The sequence below is a fragment of the Poecilia latipinna genome, unplaced genomic scaffold (genome assembly GCF_001443285.1).
Source record: "Poecilia latipinna isolate Pla-1442-1.1 unplaced genomic scaffold, P_latipinna-1.0 Scaffold1839, whole genome shotgun sequence".
Lineage (NCBI taxonomy): Eukaryota > Metazoa > Chordata > Actinopteri > Cyprinodontiformes > Poeciliidae > Poecilia > Poecilia latipinna.
In genome coordinates, this window is record NW_015114455.1 from 113,905 (window position 1) to 125,942 (window position 12,038).

Genomic DNA, 12,038 nt, shown 5'->3' on the forward strand with positions numbered 1-12,038 from the left:
GTAAAAGAACAAATCTCTGTTCTTGCAGAATAAATATTTGCCTCTCTCAACGTAGCTAAGGTTCGGTAAACGATAACCATGGGTGTTGCCAGTAATGTATGTTGAAACAGGTAGACAGGCAAAAGTTCAGAGCTTAGTCGACTCAGAAGGTAAATGGGATTCTGATGGTGTGATTCTGAAAGACAGAAAGTAAAAAAAAGTGAAAGATGACGCATGATGAGTAGCTTCTCCAGAGATCTGTATCGACCACACTCGTCTACCTGTTTTTCTCAGCCTCTTCAGCCGTCTCAGGAAGCTCAGTTTTCTTGGTCTCTGGGAGCAGGAAGCCAAGGACTCCGCCGATGATTGTCAGGCTGCTTGAAATGACGATGGGGATGACCCAGTGGTACACGGCCAGCATGTTCAGCAGCGGAGCCAGTAACACTCCTGCTCTTGCTGCTATCGAGCCCAAAGCGGTGGCAGTTTGTCTGAAACGTATTAGATGACTTGACTGCTAATGCTGTCCAAACACTGGTGACTTTACACTGACAGCAAGAAGAGCTCCTACCGAACTGATGTTGGACTCAACTCCTGGATGTAGACACATGCTACAGAACCAGCCCAGACCAGGAAGAAGCGAGCGGCCACAGCCAAAGACGTAACAGCGACAGCATGTTCTAGGAAAGGGGATAAAAGAAAGAATGACAAATAGACCAACATTACATGTTGTGTAACACCAATCCATACAAAAGGTTTACCTTGGGGGACAGCAACAATGAGCAAGGATGAAAGTCCTCCTATTGCCAGGGTAAATATGAATAACGCTTTTCTCCCAAAAATCTCCAACAGCCACATGGAGAGTAGATTAGCAGGTATTTCAAAAGCACCAAAGAGGAACTGGGTCAAAAAGATGCTAAAGCCGAGGCTTCCCATGTCTAAGTACAGGCAGTAGATGCAAAGGTTCAGTGAAAACCTGAAAACAGGCAGAGGTCAGGTAGTCAGAGTCAGAAACAACTAATTTAATATTTCAGGTTGACAGCTGGTCAGTTATTCTGGAATAAGCCAAACTCAGCTCATCTGGTTTAGCGCAGTAAAGATATCGATTTGTTCTTGTGATGTCCAGTTTTTGTTTTGCAATACTCACTTACCAAGCCAGTACAACAGTAAGGAAATATCTGGTGAGTAGTGGGGACCTGAAAATGATCTTCATGCCACCATTGTTTGGGGTTGTGTTCACGGTAACCTGTGATAGAAATTCTGGTTAAGAGTGTACTCAATCCTAGATGAATACAGTTAAAACAATTTGATAAATTATGACTGCGCAGACAAAGCATTAAGACAAAATTATTACCTAAAAACATCCAACTAATCATTTGATAAAGGAGACATTTTGAAGATTTTAAGGCAAAGCAATGTTTACAGACTGGAATTTCAATGAAATACTTTGTAAGCTGAATTACTTCTGAATCAAAGCAGAATAGATAAAGTCTTAGCATTAGCCTAGTATTACAGCTAGCTACTGTAATGCTAGGATAGCACTACAGTAAGCTACTGCTACCTATAGCCTAGCATTACAAGCTAGTAGCTAGCCAGGCATTAGCACTACAGATAGTAAAAGTAGTGCTAGGCTAATGCTACTGATAAAAACTTTATCAGTAGCAGGAAGATGCAAGTTTACAGAGGACGGTAGCTGTGTGTATCTGATATATCTTTGGAAACAAATAATACAACTCATTTCAGGAAACTTTCTGAACCTATCTCAGACCATGATGAAGCAGCATATCATGTGCTGTAGAAAGTTGGCTGGGGACTAAATATCTATTTCTGTTGAACAGAAAGATAAGAAAAGCTACAACATAAGTGCTACACAATCACAAGACTAGATCATGTAAGATTATTATAATATCTGGTATAAAGTATCAGGCTGGCCTCTGTATTGCAAATCCAGATGAGTTTTTGAGAACAAAACAGTCCCAGTCGGTGTATCTCTACTGAAAACTGATACTTTAACAGTAAGTTGGCATCCTGAACCTTTTCCAGCAGAGAGTGAGGGATCGGCTGTTTGTTAATGGCTGCTGCGTTGGCAATGAGCTGCTTTGCCTCCTCTGTCCGTCCCTTGTTTAACAGCCACCTGGCTGACTCTGGGATGAACCTGGTCAGGAAAAATGAAATGTAACTTAAAAGGTAATTGGAAACAGCTGACTTTTAAATCCTAACACACCATATGTAGACAATAACCACTGCAAGAGGCGCTGCACCGATCAGTTGAGCCACTCTCCACTTTCTGATGCCGTAGATGGTACCAGCCAGGACGCACTGACCGACCGAGCTGAAGAGCTGCGTCACACATGCTCCCCATGACCTTTTGGACACCCCGATCCATTCGGTGGCTGCAGCAAGGAAAAAGCACAATGCCAGAAGCAACAGACACATGTTTTGCATTTATAAACTCTTAAATAGCATGCACAATTAAAACAAGACAAATGAAATATACATACACAGTATAATACAGTTGACTCGATATCCACCAGCTCCAACTCCCATGAAGAAAATGGACGCTAAATATAAGTAAATGCTGGGGCACAGAGCTGTTGTCAAGGTGAACACAAACAATATTACTGCTGGAATTTGAGTTGCTCGTTTACGACCGAACCTGCAAGAGTAAGGAGAGACGATGCAACGAAAGCCAGACAGGAGAAAATGTGTTGCCCAACGAAACACAGCAAAGTTTGCGTTTGCAACTTTTCACCGGGTGAAAAATGTCAAGGTGTTTCGACATTTCTTTTGCAAGGCACTCTAGATTTGAGGGCTAGAAACCTGACATTGTAAAAAGTGGAGATGAGTCTGCTTTGTTATTCCCACTTACGATTCAGCAAAAGGTCCAAACATGAGAGAACCCAGAAGGATTCCGGCCAGAAACACAGTTTGTATCACTCCCACCATGTTGGACTGGCCACACACCAGATCAAACTGCAAACATTTACATCATGCATGTTTCAGTGGATCTTAATTGACTGAATGACAAGTTAAGAGTTTGTACTCTAACACTTACATCGGTAACTATGGTGGATTCATACAGCATGCTGCCATAAACCCATCCGTCCCTGCAGCCTGTTGTCTCATTGAGTCCATATGCCCTGATATCCTGGATGTCCCAGTCCACAGGGACGAACATCCGACACCGACTGAAGCTCCCATCCTCCTCCCTGGGCACCGTGAGGTTCAGCTGCTCCTCTGTGGTCAGGTTAGCAGCTCTGAGGATCCAGTCCGTGTTGCAGTGTCGCTCCGGGTCGGACTGGATGAAAAGAAACCCGGACATCAGAAAACCCTGGCAGAAGTTTGGAAACGCGAGCGCAGTCAGAGTAAGCTGCTGGAACAAGCCAAACTCTCCGATGTTCCTGAGGATCTCTCCAAAGTCTGCCATGTTGATGTCACTTCGCTGTGTGAAGACAAAACAACAGATTTAGGCGACGTTAACGTTTAACTACTTATCTCACCTCGAAGCAAGACAGCGGCACATTTGATTTTACATTTAAAACAAACTAGAACCCAATTACTTTGCAGAGGAATCTTTAGGAACGCATCGCTTATCAGAAGGCATGTCGGTATTCTAAGGATTTTGCTCACAGTACATCCATATAGCTGGATGTCTCTGTAATTAAAAGTAATTTGGTCTGAAGTTCATCCAGGACAGTTTTATGTTGCTTTGTCAGATGTTCTGCACTCTAAGGTTTGCAGTAAAACAATGACCTTTGAATTTTCTTACAGTTCTCTACAGTTTATGGACAACACTCTAGATAACCATATTTGCATACATAGCATATGGATTATATGGAGTCCACAGTATAGCTTCATTTTATATATATATATATATATATATATATATATATATATATATATATATATATATATATATAATGTTTTTTTTCAGCTGTTTTGTGGAAAAATGCTACAACCACCAATTCTATATTTTTTCTGCTTTTGCTTTTTTCACACTTTAATGTTTGAGTCTTTGTTTCATCAAACTAACTCCAAAGTCAGTTTTTAAACAACATAAACTAAATTAAGGGTTTTTTATGGTCTTGTCCAAGACTGAACCCTGGGGAAAAAAAGATCAAGAAGAGTTAAATTTAATTGATGTAAAACTCTTTGCAGTTATCACAAATCCTAGTTGGCAGCTATTCCTACCAAAGTTAGCACAACCAGTTTTGTTGCTTCATTATTTGAAACACATTTTTCAATTTACTCATGTAAATTTTGTTCTATGAAACAATATGTTTGATCATCTGAAAAATTTAAGTCTGACAAATGAACGAATCTGTAAGGGGGCCAATATTTATTCAGACTTTTTGTAAATACAAAAAGTATTTAGAATGGTTTAATGGTTATTAAAGTAAAAAATGTTCACCTCCACATATCTGCACCATGCAAAGCCTTTACTGTGCACAACTGGCTACTTTAAGTAGTGCAGGTGACGGAATAAAAGCGAAAGCCAATAAATTACCTTATAAAAGATCTCCAGGGGCTTTAAAGGCTAAACGGGCCACGTGAATGTCAGTGTGTCAGTGTAAACAGAACGGATTAAAAGGGCACAACTCAAGTCAACATCAATGACGCAAACAAGTTAAAATGTAATCAGGGAAACAAAATGGTTTGGTTTACGTTAAATGTCAGTCCCACATGGTTTAAAACAAGCTGTCAGCAAACCAAGTGCAAGTGTGTGTAAGTGAGTGTGTAAGGTTTTGAAAAGGAACTCTGAATCTGAAAATGTAGTTTTATCTCAGCATAGTGAAATATAGAAAATACTTTATATTTTATAAATAGTTTATATACATGTAATTACATAAGACAATGTGAGAATGTATATTTACTCTTTTACAGTATATTAAATATTAAGGGTATGATGTACTTGCAGTATCTGGCCAGTAGGTGATGTCAGATTATAATACTTTCCTTAAAATAGACAGCAGGTGGGTGTACTTTATCTTTATCTTAACAAGTAATATGTCACATCAGTGGTGATTACTTTAGTTTCTGAAAGCTATTTGTCATAAAAAAAAAGGAAACAGGTTTTTATCTCTGCTCCTAAAAATATAGATACTGACTGGTAGGTAAACAAAACTAAGTGTTTATAGCTGTAGCTTGAAAATTGTGAATGCAGATGAGAGACAACGTATGATGGAGAGGAACAGGAAGGACAGTAGAAATCTGGGCTGTTGCCTGGCAACACCGACTGGGACAGTCCTCTTTAAGAGACAGTTTGGGTCAAATGGTGATTCTAAATTGTCTCGGATTCTCAATCTAAAATACGATCTGACCCAAACTAGATGAATCTGCACTGCACAAAGAAGATTTAAAATTCAGTTTTTGACTTTTTTGTGTGTGTTTTTGTAAGAACGTGCTTTTTTTAGACATTGTACCACCTTATCAACCTAAAATCCAGAATACATGGACTATAACACTTGGAAGGGCATTTTTCTTCACAGATTATAAAGTTGTGATTTGTGAAACATTCATTTTAATTGCGAAAAATAAGAAAAAGAATCTCAGTTTTCTTCTCGGGTGCTGCTTCATCTTGTACACCCCGTGGATAGTTTTGAAGGCAGTGTGCTCTTGGGAACTTTACTTTTAGAGAAATTTGAATTTCTTTTAGTATGAAGGTAGAAAAAGAAGCTGCAAAACATTCAACAGACTTTTCTTGTACTCTGTTAGAAGGCAAATGCCTCAACAATATGCATACACTGATGTTTTAATATGTAATGTTGATGATTTTTAGACTAGAAAACTCAATTCATCCTGAAAATATATAGCTTTTAAAAACAGTCAGACCTCAATAAAGAGTCAATAATATTTTTATTGAAAACTGTGCAGTTAATGTGAGAGATAACAAAAAATAAAATACTGTATATAATAATGAAGCTGCACAAGCTGTAAGACATAAAGATTTTCAACATTTTCATATAACAGCAAACAGTATAATGAGACACGAAGGATTCTGTTAAAAGGGTTTTCTGTTGATGTTGACACAAATGTGACAAAAAGCTCAGCCATTAGTCCTGATTTCATATCTCTTTTTTCTGCAGCTGTAAATTTGTATTTTTCCCCCCACACAAAAAATATAAGCGCATGAGTTAAAACAAAAAAAAAAACAAAACAACAAAAACAGATTGATTATTCCATATTTGTAAAAGTAGATGAGGTTGTAACCTAAATACCACTTAGAAAGGAGTACAAAGAGAGGAGCTAGAAACAAGGTTCTTTTAACTATTGAGCATTATTATCAATAAACAATGTTTGACAATTACAGGAGATAAAATAAAAATCCACCGATAAGCCGTGGCTACACACTGGAGTTCCAATAGAGGCCAGATTAGTGCACTAAAAAAATTAAACAAAACAGACTACAACTTGGTTGATTTGATTTGTAAATCTTCATTTGAGTCTTGTTGGTGATTTGTCTTGTTCTTCATCCTGTGGTGAGAAAAGAGAAGATCTTCGAAACCAACAGTATTTGAACAGAACACAAAAGATCGTCAACAAAGAGGTAAATATAACCAAAACAAACACGCATGTCCGGCGCAAGCGGGAGAAATTGGTTGTGGTCTTTTACGAAAAACAAAGAAATCCTACAACCACATTTTTGCGAATAACGAAATTGTGCTCAGTGTCTTCTTCAGAGGTTTTTGTGTTGTTTACTTCAGTAATTTTTGGTGCAGCGCCACCAGAGGCAAGAGGTTTGGATCGTTTGACACAGTGCAGTGTGAAAGTGAACTGCACCAGCTGAAAATGAAACAAAATGTAACAAATATTGCAATTTTGTTCTCCAGTCAAACCAAGGTTTGACTATAAAGTGTTAAATCAGCCTAAATAACTGAGATCTGCCTCTTGGTGTTTTGTCCCCCTCAGGATCTTTTAAGAAATGCAAATTTACTGTTTAATCTGAATATCAGTCATGCCATGGTCAAACACAGAAAGTCTTTTTGAGTTTGCCGTCAGGGGTCTGAATGGTGTGACGTCACATAAAAACCAGATTTATGAGCAGATTTTGACATTTTAAGTTCAGTGGTCCTGAACTGAGGAGAGTATCAATCAGACATACAAAAAGCAAAAATTCTCATAAAAAGGATGAACCAAAAAAGGCCAACATTTGTGTAGTTTTTGTGGATTGGTCCTGCCAGATGAGGATCTCAGACAGTGTTGTCCAAATCCAGCTTTCTTACCAGTTGCCTTCAGCTTGACAGGTCGAGTCGGGGAGTTCTGTTCTTCTGGTCTCGGGAAGCAGGAAGCAGAGGGCTCCGCTGAGGATGGTGAGGCTGCTGTAGACCACGATAGGGATGGACCAGTGGTACACGGCCAGCATGTTGAGCAGCGGGGAAAGCAATCCTCCGACTCGACTCATGATGGAGCCCAAACCCGAGGCAGTTTGCCTAAAGCAAGGACAAGTCGTTCCTCAGAGGTTTATTCAACAAACAGTTTCTGTCTGCTTAATGTACTGCTTTAAAAAAAATGTTAAATTACTACAGCAGACACAAAATTAGTACCGAACGCTACCACTTGAGCGCCCACGAAAAGTATTCACCGTTTTGGATGTTTTACCCTTTTTGTTGCTTTTTGCAAATCAATCATCAACAAAATATTGCTTTTTAAAAATAGAAATTAACAAAAAAAAGCTAATAACTTCTACAAAATAATGACAATTACATACAAATATGAAACATAAGTATCATAAATATTCACTGCTTTTAAAGTAACTGACCTAATTCAACAAAGGTCCAGTCAATTTGTGATAGCTGAAGAAACATGTGTCTGAAAGGTCCATTCACTGGTTTATCAGTAGTTTTTATTTTACGTTTCATACTTTTATTCGATTGTCATCGTTTTGTAAAAATCAGTTTTAACTGTAAAAGTTTTTTTTTTTTTTTTTTTTTTTTTGGAAATTCCTTTGTTAACAGAGCCACATTTTGTTGATCCTGACTGATTTGTAGAAGCAATAAAAAGGGTCAAACATCCAGAGGGGTGAATACTTTCTATAGTACATCCTGAGTGAGAGTCTGAGATGTAACACGGAACAACAAGGCGTCACATTTCACATTTAAAATGACTTGATCAAAACAAGACCAGATTGGAGAGCAGGATCATTCTTAAAGGGAAATACGTTAACGGGAGTCAGCTTACCGAAAAGACGTCGGGAACAACTCCTGAACATACAAGTTGCATATAGATCCGGCCCAGTTGGTCAAAAAACGTCCACCAATGGCTAACGCAGTGACAGCAATGGCACTACCTGGAAAAGACAAAAAAAAATAGAAACTTAGAAATATGTTATAGAGGCTATAACATCATGAATGCAAAGCATTGACATTCACATCCTTTTTTAAAAATGGTTTGTATACTGATGAGTGTATTAAACATCTTTTTTAAGAGTAAAAATCAAATTATTTCAGGACTTCCAAGTCAGGAAGATTGTCTTGTGACACTGATGATATGTTCAAATCATTATTAGGAGTTTATTTGAAATATAATAACTAATCCTACACACGGACAAAAGGTAAATAATGAGTTTTGTTCCGTAGTTTCTGCTACAATCACAGACGCAATGCAAATAAACTGCATTTATTCTCCTCTAGTCCAAAGCATATAGGAACTGATCTCTTTAAATTTTTACATACATATATGACTGCAATGCTTTTTTAAAAGACAACTTGCTGCAATGCAATGTTGCTTCAGCCACCACAAGGTGGGAGCAACGCACTAAGCTGTGTGCTGAGAAAACGAAGAGAGAAGAAGAAACTGGTGGGGTTGTATAAGCAAACATTTCTGAAATAATTCAAGTTTTGGTTAGGAAAATGCAACCATGCAACATTAAATCGAGTCAGTATGAAGTCAGTTAATGAGGCTTTACTTTGAGGTACGGCGAGGATCAAGAGACACAGAAATCCTCCGATCACAAGTGTGGTGATTAGTGACACTTTTCTCCCCACCGCCTCCAGCAGCCAAATGCAAATGATGTGAGCCGGTACTTCAGAGAGCCCAAACAAGGCCTGAGTCAGGAAGATGTCCAAGCCAAAGTTTCCCACATTCAGCGAAAGGCAGAAGTAGGTAACATTCAGGGAGAACCTGCAGAAAACCAAAACATTGTCATATTTCTAATTTTTTTCTTTAGATATCACAACTCCATGGGAAATGTGTTACGCAGTGTAACTTACCATGCCAAGATGATGGTGAGGAAATACTTCCTCAGCACAGGAGATTTAATAAGACATATTATGCCTCCCCTTTGCACATTTTCTTTGATAGTAATCTGTAATCAACACAACATCATGTCAACAGTTGCTGTTATTATAACTAATCAACTAATATGACAACGTTTCATCTGTTCTAATTCGCTGAGTTGGTAAGAACAAGACCTTCATTGCAAAAGTAGCAATATTCTACATTTAATCAGATTGTGTCAACAAACTTCATTGTGTTTTGATTAAGATTTTTATCTGATCGCATCGTTTCCCCTCCACTTCTGCGTAGCTGAGAAGTGGAGGGAAAACGTTTGTCACAAGGCACTGAATTGTCCTAAAATGTTTTTGTTTTTCTTTACGATTACTGTACGAAACCCGTTTGACTTTTATTAAATTACATTTATCATTGTCTGTTTGGAGACAGACGGAGACAGAAAGGCAAACAGTCGCACCTTTTCCAGGAGAGAGTCTGAAACTGTGCGTTTGTTAATGGCCGCCACTTTGAGGATCAGCTCTTTAGCCTCGTCTGTCCGTCCCCTGTCCAACAACCATCTGGCTGACTCTGGAATAAACCTGTGAAAAATTAGATGGATACTTTCATTAGTCTCCTTTATTGTTCATCTGTCTCATATGTCAATATCGTATGAAAGAGGCTTAAACACCAGCTTCACGGTTTTACACATCAGATACTGTTGAACGCATATTTTGGTCTCCAAAGTTGGTGCACTCTGACAGAACTTTGAAAGGTTTTATGTTTAGAACTACATCAAATGTGTTTCATATATGGCAACATGTGTTGAAAGACTGCGTGTAACAACAGCATTACAAGCTAAACATGCATCAATCAGTTGCTCAGAGACGGGAATCAGACAACTTTCTCTTGGCTTGGCGGGTCTGACCTGTGATCAGTATGTCGAAAGCTGAAAATGTTCATTTCTTTTTTCATGGTTCAACAGTTTTTCTATTCTTAAACACACCATCCAATAGCATGTACACTGGCTTACAGTATTCGCGGATTTTGCTCTGCGACGTAACTCCAAATTATTCGCAGAAAATCTGCCTGATCACAGAGTTTTGAATAAAGAATATCTGAAATATTCTAAAGAAAATTCGCCTCAAATTAAAATACACAGAAACAATGCAACTTGACATGCTATTGGCTGGTGTTTGCAAAGCAGCCAATCCAGGAGCACCGTTTATTTTCTTGGCACTGATTGGCTGAACCACCAAAAGGAGAGATAATGTAGATGCTAGCTGCTGCCATTGTGCTAAGACAGTTTCCACTGTGTGCATTGATGCATATTAAGGTATAATTGCTGTCTGAACTATTATTTATTTGTAGTTTTGGTTTCAAGTACATGCAGATCTTAGCTATGTGTGAGTGGCTGTTGTCCCTAACAAACACAAACACCAGGAACCCACTGTACTATCCATACACAAGGATAATCTTGTAAATCATTTGTTTTCTGTTGGTTTGAAAATAAATCAGAGAACATGTAGCACATTTCCCTCTCTTTCAAGAGTGGTAATAATTAGAAAAAATGTGAATTGCTGGTCAGACCTTAAGCAGAAAATGCAGAATTACGCATCAACCCAGAAAACCCTGTTGCAACGTTAAAGAACAAAAAATCTTTCCACAGACCATATGTAACAAGTGATCACGGCAAACGGAGCAGCCATGACCATTTGAGCCAGTCTCCAGTCTCTGATGAAGTAAATCAAGCCGCCGAGGATGGCCTGTCCAACAGCACCACATAGCTGAGTGATGCAGGCGCCCCAGGACCGTCTGGACACGCCGATCCATTCAGTGCCTGAAGGCACAAAACATGTAAACACTTTGATTGTGGAAAAGAACACCTGAAAGGAAGAATAATGTCACAGGGAAGATACTCTTGGCATAGCCTAGCAGTGATTACAATAAATTACAAGTTGATAATATCAGTTTTCCCGTGGGCTTTATGAGGCATCAGTGGTATGCACTTTTCTACCAGCACCTAGCAGCACGGCTCTACTCAGTTCAGGTGGTTTTCCATTACAACTGAATAACAGCTCTATGAGGTGGGGTTGTCATATAATTGGGCGGCCAAAGCGTCCAAAAAGTAGTGCGACATGATCGGTATGCAACACAAACACAACAATGGAGGACATGGAAGCCATGCTGGAAGCAGTCTGCAGCTTCTTGTCAAACTCAGCTGCTGCTGTGAGTTTTTACAAATTGCCGATTGGATTATTGTGCGGGATTGGCTCTTGTAAATGGTAAATTGGTGATGGTTGCACAGTAGCTACAGTTCCACCAGCTGGCAAGGGGGGTGAAGTGTCTTGCCTAAGGACACAACAATGGAGGCAGACGGAGTGGGGCTCGATCCAGCAACCCACCAACTGCGGGACAAACTCCCACCACCATTGTCACCATCATCCAGAAACAGGGAGTTGTGAGGCAACCAGTGAGTCCATCCACTCTGTACCCTTTCAGTGATCATTTGTTTCCTTCACTTGGACCCCCAGTGAAGAAAGTTCTAAAAAAGCCACTGGCACCATGTAACCTTTACTGGTGGAAAACCCTTATGAACAAGTAGAGCCGAATAGAGGGGAAAGGAACCTCGCTGAGTAGGTACTGAAAGGGACTGAAGGTCAGAAGACACTTTATTAGCACACTTAATGCTCTCGATTTCACATGAGGGACAAACGTGACCACTTCATTCAACTTCTAAAAAAGAACCCTACCAAACTACTGCCTTATGTATCAATAAGGCATTCTCTAAGGGCGATCTTCCCTCATAGTCATGACCAGTTGTTGGTTGCTCTAGAACAGTGTTTTTCAACCTC

General features: G+C 39.2%; 2 protein-coding genes across 2 annotated transcripts in view; both read right to left on the bottom strand.

Annotated features, from left to right (window-relative positions):
* LOC106934664 (solute carrier family 22 member 13-like) lies at nucleotides 1-3,585 on the bottom strand. Its single transcript, XM_015014707.1, has 11 exons — nucleotides 3,032-3,585; nucleotides 2,846-2,949; nucleotides 2,478-2,632; nucleotides 2,201-2,369; nucleotides 2,011-2,131; nucleotides 1,128-1,222; nucleotides 738-952; nucleotides 548-656; nucleotides 261-467; nucleotides 78-175; nucleotides 1-41 (listed from the first exon to the last, which is right to left on the bottom strand). Exons 1-10 carry the CDS (start codon nucleotides 3,401-3,403, stop codon nucleotides 127-129), a joined length of 1,596 nt encoding a protein of 531 aa, XP_014870193.1. The 5' UTR covers nucleotides 3,404-3,585; the 3' UTR covers nucleotides 1-41; nucleotides 78-126.
* Nucleotides 3,586-5,658: 2,073 nt separating this feature from the next.
* Nucleotides 5,659-12,038, bottom strand: part of LOC106934649 (solute carrier family 22 member 13-like) — a 12,948-nt gene continuing 6,568 nt past the window's right edge. The window contains exons 3-10 of the mRNA XM_015014682.1: nucleotides 11,536-11,591; nucleotides 10,855-11,023; nucleotides 9,665-9,785; nucleotides 9,186-9,280; nucleotides 8,882-9,096; nucleotides 8,155-8,263; nucleotides 7,200-7,406; nucleotides 5,659-6,450 (exon numbers count right to left, since the gene is read on the bottom strand). Of these exons, the coding sequence (XP_014870168.1) occupies nucleotides 6,381-6,450; nucleotides 7,200-7,406; nucleotides 8,155-8,263; nucleotides 8,882-9,096; nucleotides 9,186-9,280; nucleotides 9,665-9,785; nucleotides 10,855-11,023; nucleotides 11,536-11,591 (1,042 nt within the window). The 3' untranslated portion in view covers nucleotides 5,659-6,380. The remainder of the gene's footprint in view (nucleotides 6,451-7,199; nucleotides 7,407-8,154; nucleotides 8,264-8,881; nucleotides 9,097-9,185; nucleotides 9,281-9,664; nucleotides 9,786-10,854; nucleotides 11,024-11,535; nucleotides 11,592-12,038) is intronic.